At 40.2% G+C, this 17,696-nt stretch overlaps 1 protein-coding gene across 2 annotated transcripts in view; it reads left to right on the plus strand.

The window, feature by feature from the left end:
• Positions 1-17,696, plus strand: part of LOC126297566 (26S proteasome non-ATPase regulatory subunit 2) — a 116,997-nt gene that overhangs the window by 26,764 nt on the left and 72,537 nt on the right. For both annotated transcript variants that reach the window (XM_049988506.1, XM_049988507.1), the window contains exon 7: positions 11,722-11,929. In XM_049988506.1, the coding sequence (XP_049844463.1) occupies positions 11,722-11,929 (208 nt within the window). The remainder of the gene's footprint in view (positions 1-11,721; positions 11,930-17,696) is intronic.

The following is a 17,696-nucleotide window of genomic DNA, read 5'->3' on the forward strand; positions in this document are numbered from 1 at the left end:
GAAGCCCACCCACTTCTAGTAATTCCTAGATGACACACCCCAATAGGTAAGTATTTCAATTTGAGAATAGCATATCTCACAATCAGTTTTAGATTGTGGAGATTTCTTTTCCTTTATGGTCCAGTCACATTAATGTGACCTCTGCCTATGTTCGACATCAACATGCAATAAACACTCACAGATGACAGATAGCAGTACTAGCAGTGGAAGGTATATAAAGCATGTTGGGGGACGAGGAAAACAGTGGAGTTGTTATCATAATTTGGAAACGGGGCGATTTATCTGATATTCAAAAGGGCACGATAATTGGCTTTTGGGTCAAAGGTGGAAGCATTTCCGAAACAACTGAATTTATTTGTTAACTGTTCCTGTGCTGCTAAGGTTAAAGTATATGTACATGGCAAAGTGGCACTATCTGAACCCAGCACTGAGGCAGCTGTGGTGCACTACATGCTGTAGATGACAGGGATGAACGACTGCTGCGGACATGCGTACAGGTGACCAGATGTGCAACTGTTGAGCAACTGATCATCCAGATGAACCAAGGGAGTAGTGGCAGTGTCTCCTCAATGACTGTTCAGTAAACACTGCCTCTGGAGCAGGTGCCTGGTTCATGCACTCAGGTTGATTGCTGTTCATTGGTGGTGCAGGCTGGAATTTGCACACCAATACCCTGGGAAGATATCCACTGAATGGCAACAGATGACCTTTTCAGATGAACCTTATTTTTTGTTTGGCCGCACAGGTGGCAGTTGGCATGTTCGGCGTCAAATGTCTGAAAGCAAAGGGGTCCAGGCTGGAGGAGGGAGCCTTACCATATGGGGAATACTTTTGTGGCTTTTGTGGGTGATCTTGTCATTCTGGAAGGCTAAATGGATCAACACAAGTGTGCCTCTATCCATGGGGGCTACAGCCTCCCCTATTTACAGTCTGTTTTTCCTCCATACAATGACATCTACCAGGAGGACAATGCAATGTGACATGCATCTTGCAGTGTATGTGTGTCGTTCGAATTGCACCAGGATGAGTTTACTGTACTGCACTGGCCACCAAACTCCCTGGATTTAAACCCAATTGAGAATCTGTGGGACATCTCGATCGGGTTGTTTGTACCATATATCCTCAACTGAGCAACCTAGCGCAGCTGGGACTGGCACTGGAGTCAGCAGGGCTTCACATCCCTGTCAGTACCTTCCAGAACCTCACTGACACTCTTGCTGTGTGTCTCACAGCATTCCGCACTGCAAAATATGGTATTCAGGCTTGTAACAGGTGGTCCCATTATAGTGACCAGATAGTGCATTTCTTATTTAAAAGTAAACAGCTGTAAACTATTATGAGGCCAGGTGTAGCCTTGAGGTCTAACAATCAGAGCACAGATATATTAACATTGTAAGTGCCTCTCCGGGCCTTCCCAGTAGTACTTCGACAAGTTGCTAACATATTCAAGTGTGTGTAGTTGTCTGTGGAAGTTTGTTTGATTTTATAATTTAGTTTCGTATTATTTCACTATCCTCCTTTTGTTTCTTTTTTAAACAGATCATCAGATGACGATGAATTGCAAAGAAGTTAAAACTGGTTATGGTATCATTTGTCAACCTAAGGCTGAAAAGTACAATATAAAAAAATTCATTTCTAAGATGGTCACTGTGTTCACCTAAAGCCGTATGCGTAGTGTGTAAAAGATGGTACACTAGGGAAGAGCTAACATTTAAAGTCATATGCTAGTGCAACAGTTACGATTGAGAATTTATGTGGATCTAAATCACTCCTGGCAAATCATGGGAAGATATCTCAGCAGCTCTGAGACTTAATATATTGGCCATTCATGAAACCAAATCGTGCTATAACTCTCTCAGCTTTGATGTTGATGAAATATGAAATCTTAAAGACAGGGATAAAAATCATCAATTTGAAATTGAACACAGTGTGTCCATAATGCATGTACTATGAAGATAAAAAATTGACCACAGTATTAGAGAGGTTCTTGGAGTTAAATGACACAGGATCAAATAAAAATTAAATTAAAAACAGAAAGAAAGCTATGACTGACTGCTACTGATAGAACATTTTCTGCTACTGATAGAACATTTTCACCAGTATAAGGGTTTACTTAACATGTTCAGATTTAATACACTGTTCATTTAATTGTATTACACTGAACTGAGTTAGTCGCAGCTTTGGCATCCTTAGTTTTACCTGCTATAACATAAAGAAATCTGGGATTTTGTTATGTTTAGAATCTGTGTGTGGCAAAATTGTAATATTAATTTTTGAAAAGGGTAGATTGCTGTTCACCAAGTAGGGGAGGCACTGAGTCACAGGCAGGTCCAGTGAGAAAAAGACAAATTGTTTTCATTGTGTCTTTCTGTAACTCAATGCTTCCTGTATGTGATTAGTAGGAGTCTGTCGTTTCCATATTGTTGTTATTCCACCCTGGACTTTCCATTGTTTAATACTAATTTTTAGCACACAAAGTGGATAATGAAGATAGTGGAGTTGCCATACATACTAATAATGTTTGCAGATATTCCCATATAAAATTACATGGAGGCAGTGAACTTTCATTGTACACACATAAAAAAAAGTTTTGCACCACCCCGGTTCCCAGAACTCCTGAAGATAGACGTTGACTGTGGATGTTGTATCACAGACATAGTCCCTTCGAGTGTTCAGAGATGTCACTAAACCCGCCCAAACCAAGCATGAGCAGTGCCTGTTAGACAGAGGGGGTCCTACAGCCGATCAGTTCCAGTCATTCCACCAGGAAGGAGGTACATGGCCTGTGTTGTCTGTTGTTCAACCATACCTGGACGGTCAGTACCACTGTTTGACTGTGTCCGCATTGTTACTTTGCACCAGGATGGGCTCTCAACAAGGGAAGTGTCCAGGAGTCTCGGAGTGAACCAAAGCGATGTTGTTTGGACATGGAGGAGATACAGAGAGAAACGAACTATCGGCGACATGCCTCGCTCAGGCCGCTCATGGGCTACTATTGCAGTGGATGACCACTACCTACAGATTGTAGCTCGGAGGAACCCTGACAGCAACGCCACCATGTTGAATAATGCTTTTCATGCAGCCACAGGATGTTGTGTTACAACTCAAACTGTGTGTGGTAGACTACATGATGGGCAACTTCACTCCCGACGTCCATGGCGAGGTCCAATTTTGCAATCACGACACCATGCAACACGGTACAGATAGGCCCAACAACATGCCAAATGGACCGCTCAGGATTGTCATCAAGTTCTCTTCACCATTGAGTGTCGCATATGCCTTCAACCAGTCAATCATCAGAGACTTGTTTGGAGGCAATCCGGTCATGCCGAACACCTTACACACACTGTCCAGCGATTGCAGCAAGGTGGAGGTTGCCTGCTGTTTTGGGGTGGCATTATGTGGGGCCGACGTATGCTGCTGGTGGTCATGGAAGGGGTAATTTGCTGTACAATATGTGAATGCCATGCTCCAGCCGATAGTGCAACCATATCGGCAGCATATTGGTGAGGCATTTGTCTTCATTGACATCAATTTGCACCCCCATCATGTACATCTTGTGAATGACTTCCTTCAGGATAACGACATTGCTCAATCAGTGGCCAGCATGTTCTCCAGACATGAACCCTATCGAACATGCCTGGGATAGATTGAAAAGGGCTGTTTATGGACAATGTGACCCACCAATCACTCTGAGGGATCTACGCCGAATCGCCATTGAGGAGTGGGACAATCTGGACCAACAGTACCTTGATGAACTTGTGGATAGTATGCCATGACAAATACAGGCATGCATCAATGCAATAGGACATGCTTCTGGGTATTAGAGTTACTGGTGTGTACAGCAATCTGGATCACCACCTCTGAAGGTCTCACTGTGTAGTGGTACAACATGCAGTGTGTGGTTTTCATGAGCAATAAAAAGGACGGAAATGATGTTTATGTTGCTCTCTATTCCAGTTTTCTCTACATGGTCCGGAATTCTTGGAACAGAGGTGATGCAAAACTTTTTTTGATGTGTGTAAATGTCTGTGGTGTATAAACTAAGTCACTTATCTATTACTTGCTATAATCTATATTCTTTAGGGGAATCAGTTTGAAGTTTGTCATACACAAATCTGTTGTGAAAGTCATGCCAACATTTGATTTTAGTAAATCCCGTCAAGTTGGATTTCTAGTGCCTAGTCTATAACTTGCATAGCAATGAAAAGGATTCTAATGAAGTTAAACAGGTTTACTTGGTAGTCATGGGATTTCATCTTCAGGATTTATTTGTTAACCCTCAAGTTTTGTCATGAGATGGTCCTGTAATGATTTGCACTGACATTTAGTCACAAGGATTTTGTCAAATGATAACCGGCGTATTTTCATGACATTTTACTAACCAATGAGATAAGTATTCCGGAAAGCTTTTGACACCGTTCCTCACAAGCGACTTCTAATCAAGCTGCGGAGCTATGGGGTATCGTCTCAGTTGTGCGACTGGATTCGTGATTTCCTGTCAGGAAGGTCGCAGTTCGTAGTAATAGACGGCAAATCATCGAGTAAAACTGAAGTGATATCAGGTGTTCCCCAGGGAAGCGTCCTGGGACCTCTACTGTTCCTGATCTATATAAATGACCTGGGTGACAATCTGAGCAGTTCTCTTAGACTGTTCGCAGATGATGCTGTAATTTACCGTCTAATAAGGTCATCCGAAGACCAGTATCAGCTGCAAAGCGATTTAGAAAAGATTGCTGTATGGTGTGTCAGGTGGCAGTTGACACTAAATAACGAAAAGTGTGAGATGATCCACATGAGTTCCAAAAGAAATCCGTTGGAATTCGATTACTCGATAAATAGTACAATTCTCAAGGCTGTCAATTCAACTAAGTACCTGGGTGTTAAAATTACGAACAACTTCAGTTGGAAGGACCACATAGATAATATTGTCGGGAAGGCGAGCCAAAGGTTGTGTTTCATTGGCAGGACACTTAGCAGATGCAACAAGTCCACTACAGAGACAGCTTACACTACACTCGTTCGTCCTCTGTTAGAATATTGCTGCGCGGTGTGGGATCCTTACCAGGTGGGATTGACGGAGGACATCGAAAGGGTGCAAAAAAGGGCAGCTCGTTTTGTATTATCGCGTTATAGGGGAGAGAGTGTGGCAGATATGGTAAGCGAGTTGGGATGGAAGTCATTACAGCATAGACGTTTTTCGTCGCGGCGAGACCTTCTTACGAAATTTCAGTCACCAACTTTCTCTTCCGAATGCGAAAATATTTTGTTGAGCCCAACCTACATAGGTAGGAATGATCATCAAAATAAAATAAGAGAAATCAGAGCTCGAACAGAAAGGTTTAGGTGTTCGTTTTTCCCGCTCGCTGTTCGGGAGTGGAATAGTAGAGAGATAGTATGATTGTGGTTCGATGAACCCTCTGCCAAGCACTTAAATGTGAATTGCAGAGTAGTCATGTAGATGTAGATGAAATGGATGCAATAACTTCTTCATATATGCATCTTCATATTGTCGCGGAGCAAAGACTCATCCATAAAATTTCAGGCGTGCAGCCGCATAAATTCGACTTCTTCTTTTAATGGGCACTCTATGGTGTATGATAACATCGAAATTTTAGACTCAACTTCACCTTTCTGGCACTCAGTAGCGAAGGAAGCAATTGAAATTCAGTTGGTGAAGTATTTAATTAATAGAGATAGTGGTTTCAGCTTGGGCAAATCGTGGAATCCGGCATTTTATGTAATAAAATCACAGAGACGTTGTGACAGTGCAGCTCGTAGTGATACATCAATATCATCATGTGCATCGACTGCATGTCTACATATTTTCAGCCCTCTGCCACTAAAGGGCTCTGAATCGCAGATCATGTAACATGGTGTTGTGTAGCGTAACTATGTCAGTGCATGCTGTAATCCAGTTTCAAATTCAAAGAGTTTGTCCACACGTGGAGCACCACACCAAACAAGTTCTGCAACATCTGGAACAAATCTGACATCTTGTGTTCACTGTCATTCATCATCCTCCATACAGTTCTGACTTGACCCCATCCAATTTTCATGTTTCCAAACTTGAAGAACACCTTTGAGGACATCACTTTGATAGTGATGAAGCAGTGCAAGCAGAGGTGAGGTTATGGCTCCACCAGCAAAGTCAAACATTCTATGCCGATGGTTTCAACTAACTTCTCTCTCATTAAGAGAAAGGTGTTCATCACCAGGGTGACTGTTGAAAAATAAATATGTAAACATGTAGAATAATGATGTAGAATGTTAAAGATTTTTTTTTATGTATGGAGTCTTCCGTTAAATCTTTGTAGAAGAATTCTGTATTTAAGGTTGAATAACAAGTACACTGTTTTTTTGTTCTAATGATTTTTGTTTCTTTCAAACTTGTTTTGGGCTTATTGGGCCAGCTTCAGGAAACAAGTGACTAGCATCTGAATGGGACACTAGTTCTTAGGTAAGCGACCATCATAAGCCAAGAGACAATCCACTTCTATAGAGTGTTGTACATCAAATTTGTTTCTTAATGTTGAAATTACACTTTACCCAACGGACATCATTAAGCACAATAAATAATTAAACTATGCAATATTACAGGTAAAATGGTTATATCACTAAAGTTTGTGAAGTCTTGACATTGGCTGAGAAACTGTTAAACAGAGTCTGTGTGCTTAGTTAGGTGGTAATGTGCTCGCCTTCGACTCAGGTGGAACGGGGTTTGGTTCCCAGCCGGGTTGGAGATTTTCTCCACTTGGGGACTGGGTGTTGTGTTGTCCTCATCATCATCTCATCCTCATCACTGCTCAGTGTGGAGTCAACTGAAATAAGACTTGCACTTGGCGGCCGGACTTCCCCGGATGGGGCCTCTCGACCAATGATGCCATACGCTCATTTCCATTTCCATTTGTTAAACAGAGCACTCTTCTTTTATGTTGTGCAACAATCATGTTTTAGTTTGTTAATTACATTTTATGAAATGGGCAATATTGAATGTGGTGCTTGGTTAAAATACACAATATTACAGTATTACAAGTTATGGTGTTGAAATTTGTGGGGTAAGCAAGGTAAGGAATAGGAAATTATTGTATTTTAATTTTGTGTAGCAGTATGTGTCACTGTGGCAATGTGAGTAAGTGGTTGGTTGATTACATCATTTGAAGCTTAAGAGTGGGGATGCGCTCAGCTGTAATTGATCATTTAGAACCAGCTGGGGTTTTGAGCTACATGTTTGTTTATCTCTAGTGCTTCTAACGGGCTTAGTTTTCTTCCCGTGTTGGCTATATGTAGTACTTCCATGTGGATTGGGTATCTGTGTCCTTCCTTCAATACATGTTTGGTAAAGGTGGAGTCTGACTTATGTAATCTCCAGTCATTTTTGTGTTCAATCAGCCAAATTATTATGGCCCTGCCTATCTGACGAATATACACAGTTTGTTGCAGTAATTGCAAGTGATTTTATAAACACAACTGTTACTTAACAAATCTGTTTTGTCCTTTCTGTTGAATGGGGTATGAGCTGCAGTGCATCTTACACAAAATGAACTTTTGCAATTACAGAATTTGAGGGTTTTGGCTAAATATGGAAAGCACACCAGTTGGTGTTAGATATGACTGGTGCTGCAGTGGAAGCATACACAAAGGGCAAACGTTTTTCTCCTTTCTTTCTTCTTCGTCTACCTTTTTTTTGAGCCTGTTGTCAATTAATTCACAGGTGTAGCCATTGGTTGATGCAATACATTTTATGGTGCCTTATTGTGGTTCATGTAAGGCGAAGCACCAGGGAATGGAAGGCAGAATGTTTGTGTGATATTGTGTGTTGTGAACATGAGGGCATTGCCGTGTCTGCTGTGGTAGATTTTCTGTAAATTTTGAAACTGTTTTTGTTTGTAGTGATATTTAAGGGATTTTTCACCTATCTCCATGGTGAACCGTATGTTTTTCTTGGAATGTGTTCAGTTGTCTTTTGGTATCAGTCCACAGACACAGTACATCATCTACATATCTGTACCAATATTTGATACTATCACTGAGAGGTTCATTATGTAGGAAATGTCAATAGACCAAAAACAATGTACTTGTTATTCAACTTTTTTAAAAAAAGTTAGTTTGATTTAAAAAGCTTTAAGAAATAATTCAGAGACATCGCTTTTCAGCATGCCCTCGTATTTACATTTGATGAGAAGTATCATTGAGATTTGTTGCAGTAGTTGGAACGACCACTATTTCTTTTGGTGCACTGATAATATTTTTTCCTGGGGCAAATACTTCTAGCTTGGAGAAGACTTGGCATTATTGATATAGATGACATGAGCTGGACAGCCCATATGACAGTGAATAAAAAAATTAATGCCTTGTCTGTCATAAAAAAATTTAATAATGATCATGTTTCAGCAAAGTTTGTACAGCTCATAGCCTGAACTTTTCTATACTCAATGCTACCATTCCACATAGTCACCATGTGTTTGTATACATTTGTGCCATTGTTGAACACAATCATCAAAACCAGTTTGGAAAAACATGTAGTTTTGTTTCTTAGCCCATGATATTAAAGCTTTTTTTTTTAACCTCATCTGTGAAGAACACACATGGGGATGTTCTAATGGATATCATAAGTGTGGAATATTGAGTGAGGATGTTTGGTAACGGAGAAACAGACATTGCAAATAAGCCATGCAACAGCCGACCAACAATCTGACAGCATCTGTCACAGATGCCAGTTGAGGATGTGCTGATGAAGTGATTTAAGGAGACAGACTTGTTAAAGTGCTCAGACAACAGCAAAACCTGGATTTTTAAAATCGTGGGTCAAGAAGCAAATCCTGAATTTTTTCATACAGGTTTTGATGTCTGGGATCAATGACGATGCAATTGTGTACAGATGTGTGGTTACTATGTTGAACTGTAGTGTTGGGTAGAGAACAATTTAGGCTATGATATGTATCGATTATGCTGTTGTGTGTCCATTATTAAATTTTTTGTGTCACATTAGGTATTACTTTTTGATCCACCCTCATAGCAATAGACGTCTGCATTTAGTTCTGCTGCCTTGTGCATTGTGATGACATCATCAAGTTAAAATTTCAAACTACTAGTAGATTAAAACTGTTCTGGTCTGGGGCACAAGCCCAGAACCTTGCCTTTCATTGATAGTGCTTTTACTGACTGAGGTACCCAAGTCCAACTCACTACCTGAACCTGGTCTAGCACATAGTACTGTAAATAAACTCCCCAAGTGGCAGCAGAACACACACACAAAAGAAGCATATAATTAGGCAAGCTTTTGGAGAAAGTGGCTCGTCCTTAATGCAGAAGGGTTGAAGAGGAAGGAAGAGGGGTGAAGGAGAAGGGCTAGAGAGGTCTAGGAAAACGGGTAGATTTCGAGAAAGACACCCAGAATTGCAGGTCAGTGGAGATGTACCAGACAGCATGAGAAGGAAAGCTTTCTCATCGCCTCTGGTAAGTCTCCCCTGACCTGTGGTTCTGCATGACTTTCTCGAAATCTGTCCCTTTTCCTAGACCTCTCCAGTCCTCTTCACCTTCAACCCTTCTGCCTGAAGGAGGAGCTACTGGTTCTGAAAGCTTGCCTAATTATAACCTTTGTTTATGTGTGTGTCCTGCTGCAGCTAGGTGAGTAGATTTTATATCTATCCAATTAAAATATTTTGTCAAAAAGTGATTGTTTTCATTGTAAATAAGCTCCAGCATGCCTCCCAACAGGCCTGATTCTTGTTGATGTTGATGTGTCATATCTACTTAAGGGCATTTCTGATGAGCCATTCTATCTCAGTGAAACATTTTGTTGTTGAGTGGATGGTACTTTATTCAACCCATGAAAAGAATGATAGGAAATCCAACTTTGAAGTGCATTTTTACTCCATAAATTTTTGTCATACCATGAAATAATTTTATCACTTAATTTGTCTCATTGATTACTGCTTTCTTGGTGCCAAAAATCATCAAGAGTTCCTAGGGGGAGGGGGGGATGTCTCTGTGCCAGTGGTTAATAGGTCACTGTTTTATTAGCCCCTTGCAACTACTTGTCTGTGCAAAAACACGTTACCAATATATTTAATTTCCCAAAATACATTTGTGATAAGAGGTAAATGGGATATCCTATATACTTCATAAAGTAGTTTAATAAACCTGCCAGTGGACATTGCAATGGAGGTAGATGAGCTGACAGGGATAGCACAGTGAGATAGTGCAGAAACGTACCATTGAAGGTGCATGTGACGTGTAGTGTGGACAGACCTGCTGATGGAGGTGTTTACCTATGGGCGACAGGAGGCCAAGCAGGTCAGTGCTTACACAGAGCCTTGCACTTCATTGCGTATGTTTTTGCTTAGTGCTTAGCCGTTCACACCTGTTACAGGCTGAGTGATTCCCATGCCAATCTCTGCATGGGTGTGGACTCTCTGCTTTACATAGATTTACTTGCACACTGGGTTTGTTTTCCTCTCATGAGGTCTGTGGTTCATTTGCCTCTCATGGGTTTCTGTTGCATGCCTGACACCAAGTCACTGTTGGACCAGCAAGTATCCAACATGACCATGTAGTGTAATGCAATGTCCCATCTGTGCAGATGCTAAAGGTAGTACTTAGCACATGGTGATATGAGGGAAGAATTTTCATATACTTCTGTAGATGTCACTGATGTTTTTGCATTGGCTAAGTTGAATTGTGTCCAAGTGAGTCTAGTATGTGATCTATATTGGAGATACACTATGTGTATCCAGAATCCTCTCATTAAATGTAAGGCTTTCATGTCCCCACTCCCGTGCAACTAATTTCTGTGTTTGATCCATATTGTATCACTTTGTATATTTATACCTACAGCAGTACTCTGTAAATCAGACTTAAGTGCCTGGCAGAGGATTCATAGAACCACTTTCACAATGATTCTTTATTATTCCACTCTCGAACAGCTTGTGGAAAAAACAAAGGCCTATATCTTTGTGTGCAAGTTCTGATTTCCTGTATTTTGTTATGATGATCATTTCTTCCTATGTAGGTCGGCGTCAACAAAAATTTTCACATTTGGAGGAGAAAGTTGGTGACTGATATTTTGTGAGATCTTCTCGCTGCAATGAGAGGTGTCTTCATTTTAACGGTATCGACCCCAAACCCTGTATCATATCCGTGACACTCTCTCTCCTATTTCTTGATAATGCAGAATGTGCTGCTCTTCTTTGAACGTTCTCAGTGTACTCTGTTAATCTTATCGGGTAAGGATTCCACACAGCACTGCAGTACTCCAAAAGAGAACCAACAAGCATAGTGTAGGCAGTCTCTCTAGTTGATCCATTCTGTCTTCTAAGTGTTCTGTCAATAAATTGCAGAATTTTGCCTGCATTTTACTGTAGCTTATCAGGTGGAACTTGCATATTCGTTGAACAAACCTCGCAAGTAGTGCACTAGTATAGAGTTAGAGAATACAGAGGTAGGGCTGGATGTGTATGATATAACAGTAGTCTAATGTTGTGTGATAATTTCATAATAGACACTAACTTTCACCAGTAGTGGCATTTAACAGGAACAGGTAATTCAGTTTAACTCTTTTGACTGACAGGTTATGTGAATTCCTCCTTTACTGCCGTGTATCAATTTTACAACCCCATTTATTAACACAGGGTCTCTTATTCTTGCAATTAATTATTGTATGTACTCTGTAAGTGATTTATTTTAGAATTGATGCTAATTGCCTTTGTACTGTTGCAGCTTGATATCATGGAACCGAAAACTCCAGAAGATGTTTATAAATCTCATCTTGAAAACAACCGACCACCATTTGGAGGGGGCCAGGTGGACTCGGCCCGACAGAATTTAGGTGCAAGTTTTGTTAATGGATTTGTTAATGCAGCCTTTGGTCGTGATAAGTTACTTATGGAAGATGGAAATAAGTGGCTGTATAAAAACAAAGAACATGGTGGGTCTTTCATGTGAAATTACTTTACTTTATCTGCATGTGATGACTTATTATTATTATTATTATTATTATTATTATTATTATTATTATTATAAATCAAACTTTGTTAAATAAGAGCAGTCAATTCTGTATTTGAAGAGAAAGTCTCATTGGCAAACCACAGTTTTTGTGGGAAATGGGGAGGGGGGGGGGGTCGCACATACAGTCAGAGAGATAGCTGTCTTGTTTGATATGAAACGAGGAGAAATACTGAGAAAGGCAAAGAACAAAAATGAAAAAAAGTAGGGAAACATAAAATTAGGAACAAAATGTGGAATTAAAATTTACTGTTAGTAAGACAGCACAGTAAATTGAAATTGTTTGAAGCAAGTAAGTAGCACTAATAAGTGTAACATGGAGATAAGAGATTATCAGTGATTGAAAAAATGAGTAGATAATCTGCATCCGCGTGACTACACTACACATCACACTTAACTGCTTGGCAGAGGGTTCATGGAACCACTTTCAGTCTTACTAACTATTAAATTCCTGAATAACACGGGTGGAGGACAAAATATTTTCACATTCAGAGGAGAAAGTTGGTGACTGAAATTTCGTGAACATATCTTGCTGAACAAAAGATGCCCTTTTTTTCAAACAATGGAAACTCCAGGTTGGAATATCAACAATGTAAGGAAAAGATAGATTGCTGCTTACTGTAAAGATGATATGATGAAGTTATAGATGTGCACAATTAAAAGACAGTTACGCATTAGTTTCGGCCACAGCCTTCATCAGAAAAAGAAAGAGAAACACACACACACACACACACACACACACACACACACACACACACACACACACACACACATATTCATTCACAAAAGCAAGCAAACCTCACACATATAGGACCGCTATCTCCGGCAGCTCAGACTGGAGGTGTGCTTGTTTGTTTGTTTGTTTGTTTGTGTGTGTGTGTGTGTGTGTGTGTGTGTGTGTGTGTGTGTGTGTTCTTTTTCTGATGAAGGCAGTGGCCAATAGCTAATGTATAAGTGTCTTTTAATTGTGCCTGTCTGCAACTTCACGTGTCATCTTTATGGTAAGTAACAATTTGTCTATTCCTTTCATTGTTGAGATGCCCTTGTTTCATTGCCAAACCAATTTGCGTATAATATCCTTGGTACTCATTCCCCTATATTGTGATAATGCAAAGTGAGCTGCTCTTCTTATAACTTTCTCGATGATTTCCACCAATCCTATTTGGTAATGATCCCATACTATGCAGCAGTACTCTGGAAGATGACAGCCAAGCATAATATAGACAGACATTTAGGTCATTTGTTGCATCTTATAAGTGTTGTGACAATAAACCAGTCAGTGGTTCACCTTTCCAACATTTTCTCTGTGACTTTTCCAGTTTGAGATGTTTGTAATTGTAATACCAAGGTATTTAGTTGAATTGAGAACCCTCAGATCTGTATATTTTATTGTGTAACCAAAATTTCTTATAGTATCAAATTGAGGCCTCACACTTGTTATTGTTTAGGGTCAGTTTCCACTTTTCGCACCATACAGATATCCAAATCATTTTTCAATTCATTCTGATCTTGTAATGACTTTACTAGACTGTAGACAATGTCATCTGCAAACAGTCTTAGAGAGCCACTAAGATTCTCTACAAATTCATCTATGTGGATTAGGAATAGCAGTGCCTATAAAACTTCCTTGGGGAGCAAAATATCACATCAGTTTCACTTGATGACTTCCATCACTTATTGCAATCTGTGATCTTTCTGACAGGAAAACTGAGGTGGTATTCCATAGGGGTACCATTTAATTAGAAGCCATAGTGTCTAAAGTCTTCTAGAGACCTAGAATAGAAATATGGAGTAAACTTGGAATCCCTTATCAGTAGCACTCATTAATTTATTTTAATAAAGAACAAGTTGTGTTTCAGAAGAACTATATTTTCCAAATCCTTATGCACTGTGTGTCAATCAATCATTTTCTTCCAGATATTACATAATTTTGCATTGAAATCTGAACAAAACTTCTAGCTTCTGTAAAATACCAGCAATCTTGGAGATTATCATAAAGTTTAAACACAGTATATATTCCAAAATCTTACTGCATATTGATGTCAGTGATATGTGTGTAATTTAGCGAATTGATTCCTACTTCCTTTCTTGTGTATCAGTGTGACCTGTGCAACTTTTGTCTCTAGGTACAGTTGTTTCGCCAAACAAGTGATTGTGTATGATATATGTTTGGTAAAATGGAGCTATTTCATCAGTATACTCTTAAAGGAACCTAATTGGTATACTCATGTTGACAGCTTTTATTTATTGAAATTGTTGAATATTTACTGCATCTTTTTTAGTGAAAGAATTTCAGAAAACTGTGTTCAGTGACTCCACTTTAAAGGAGCTGCCATCAGTAACATTACCATTTTTATTGCGTATATGGGGTATTTATTGTGTCTTGCTGCTGATGTATTACTAACTCTACTGTCATAAGTAACAATACCATTGTTATCGTGCAGTGGAGGTGTTGGTTATGTCTTGCTGATGGTATACTTGACATACAACTGGATTCTCGGGATTTTCTGCTAGATTTCAAGACACTGACGTGTGCGCAAAGTTTCGAGCTTCTGTAAAACACCACCAAAATATTTTTGCATTCAGCTGTGGCATGATTTTTGCTTCTGCAACAGTATCCTGACTTGCTTTGTGTACCATGGGGATCTGTTCAATGTCTCATTAATTTACTTGGTATGAAACTCTGACATTCTCAGTTGTCTTCAATAATATTTCCTTGAATTTAAGCCACATCTTCCCTATGCTTACATAGTTAGTTTGGAAAGAATGGAGACACTCTTAGGAGGGCATCAAGCAAATATTTATCTGATTTTTTTTAAACAGGTATGTTTTGCATTTATCTTTTGTGGATTTTTATTTTACAGTATTCAGTCTTCCTACAACCATTTTTGATCACTAATCCCCATATCCATCTGTACACCCCCTACCAGAAATGTCTGTTGCAAAGAGGACTAGTGTTTATCACAACCATTTACACTTTGTGTGGACTTACGAACAAATTCCTTAAGATAATTTTAAGAGAAGGGATTTAGTACAATTTTGGATGATGTTTTACACCTACCACCAACCTGAAACATGTACTGTCACCAACATTTTGAGGGTAGATTGAAGTTGTCAGCAACTACAATTGTATTTTACACTTTGGTTTGGAGTCCACATTAAACCAGGTTCCCAAATATCTGGATAGCTGAATCAGCTCAAATTTGTGTGGAAGGCAGTGGTTTACCATCTCCAGAAGGACGATGCCTACCTAGTAAATCACTGTGGTGGTCAAACCAACCTTTGTGTTTCTGACAGCTATACCTAAGCAGACAATGCCCATGTACACATCTGCCACTCTCTGCATTGGTAGTGGCTTTATCATTGAATAAAAATGGCTGTAAAACAACCAAACTATTGAACTTTCATCAGTACAGAAATCCATGGGTAACAATCTGTAATTTGCATGTTTCCATCATGCTCAAAAAGCTTCTCTATTGCATGTGCAAGCTGCTTTAACTACAAGACTGACTACACAGTGGCTGTTTGCCCACCTATGCCATCAGGTTGACACAAGAACTGCCCAACTGTATCGGCTATAAAAGTAATTACGACAGCATTATGTTTTGAAACCATACCACTTGGATATGTTGTGCCACATATAATGAATACCTGAAGTGGGTTGTTTTTAAGTATTAAGATGAAAACTGATCTCCAGTCAGTGAACTGAAAACCAGTTTCTATGTAATTCATAATATGTCCAAGTGAGTTTCTGATTTCTTTTGATTTCACACAGGTTATATTCTGTGTCATGTGACCAATTCAGCCAGTCAACATGTACCTCAATCATAGCCAATAGCACGACTTCCCTTGTAGCGACACTGGAGATACATTGAAAGTATTGAAAACCAGTTAATGTTTCATCTAAGAGAGAGAGAGAGAGAGAGAGAGAGAGAGAGAGAGAGAGAGAATAACATGTAAATAGTGTATGGATAATTCTATGTCTCACACTGTTGTTCAGGATTGATCACCAAGTTTGGCAACAGTGGCCGACAAAGTTATTCGGTGGTTTAAAAGACAAAATGTGGATCTCAGAACAGATTTGAGGGAGGCTGTGTTGTTCAAAACTATGTCACAGTTTGCATTGTATATCATCAATGCAACTGCCCAAAGGCATGGACAAGAAATAGTTAGGTTACTCCCATATCATTGTTATATCAGTACTAATGAAGTTGTATGGGTGCAAGTAAAACACTGCCTTGTTACAAAGAACAAGAAGTTGACCATCCCTGTAATTGAGAATATCCTTGTGGATGCCGTGATTCTAGTGACTTGTGAGACCTGGAAGGAAATACTGAACACCACCGCACGTGCCATCAGAGAGACAGCCAAAATGAAGATATTGTCGAACAATGCTTGAAAGAATGAATTGTTCATATGAGAGGAAGCAGTGACAGCTGGAACAGTGCAGGGAAAAGATTCATAATCATTTTCTGACTGTAATGGGAGTGGTGTTTTTCAGTTATCATAACTGCAACACAATCGGAAATATTAGAGGAGGGAGTGCTATCACCTGATCATTGCATTGAGAGTACTTTTTATTAGATAATAGCAGTTAATATACCCATAATTTGTTCTGTCCCTCTTTGTAGAACAAGTTAATAAAGGAAATCAGTGGAAATTCCAGGATGGAATGTAACAATATTATGAAAAGGATAGTTGCTACTCACCACATAGCGGAGCTGCTAAGTTGCAGATAGCCACAACAAGAAGGTTGTCACAAAATAAGCTTTAGGCTAACAAGGCCTTTGTCAAAAATAGAACACACACACACACACACACACACACACACACAAAGCCCACAGGCTCTGGCAGCAGGCTCTGGCAGCTGAAGCCAGAGTACAAGCAGCAGCAGCGGCAGCAGCAGCAGCAGTACATGATGGGACAGGCAACTGGATGGGGGTAAGGAGGAGCCTGAGGTGGGGAGGGGAGGAGGAAGGGTGGCAGCGCTAGAGGAGGGGAACAGTTAAGTGCTGCTGGGGAGCATATAGATATGAGGTGGAGAGAGGGTAGGGCAGCTAGGAGCAGTCGGGACGTTACGCATGGGGGAGGTGGGCATGGGAGTGGGGGGGAGATAAGCAGGAAAGGAGAGAAGTAGAAAGACTGGGTGCGTTGGTGGAATAGAGGGCTGTGAAGTGCTGGAATGGGAACAGGTAAGGGGCTATATGCGTGAGGACAATAACTAATGAAGGTTAAGGCCAGGAGGGTTACAGGAACATAGGATATATTGCAGGAAGAGTTCCCACATTTGCAGTTCAGAAAAGCTGGTGTTGGTGGGGAGTATCCATATGGCACAAGGTGTGAAGCAGTCATTGAAATGAAGAATGACGTGTTGCGCTACATGATCAGCAACAGGGTGGTCCAGTTCTTTCTTGACCACAGTTTGTCTATGGTCATTCATGCAGACAGATAGCTTGTTGGTTTTCATGCCCAAATAGAATGCAGCATAGTGGTTGCTGCAGTTTATCTTGTAGATCACATGACTGGTTTCACAGGTAGCCGTGCCTTTGATGGGGGAGGTGATGTTTGTGATTGGACTGGAGTAGGTAGTGGTGGGAGGATGTATAGGACAGGTCCTGCATCTAGGTCTGTTACAGGGATATGAGCCAGGAGGGTAGAGGTTGGGAGCAGGGGTATCTTGTGTAGGTATA

This window comes from Schistocerca gregaria, chromosome X (assembly GCF_023897955.1).
Source record: "Schistocerca gregaria isolate iqSchGreg1 chromosome X, iqSchGreg1.2, whole genome shotgun sequence".
In the NCBI taxonomy this organism is placed as follows: domain Eukaryota; kingdom Metazoa; phylum Arthropoda; class Insecta; order Orthoptera; family Acrididae; genus Schistocerca; species Schistocerca gregaria.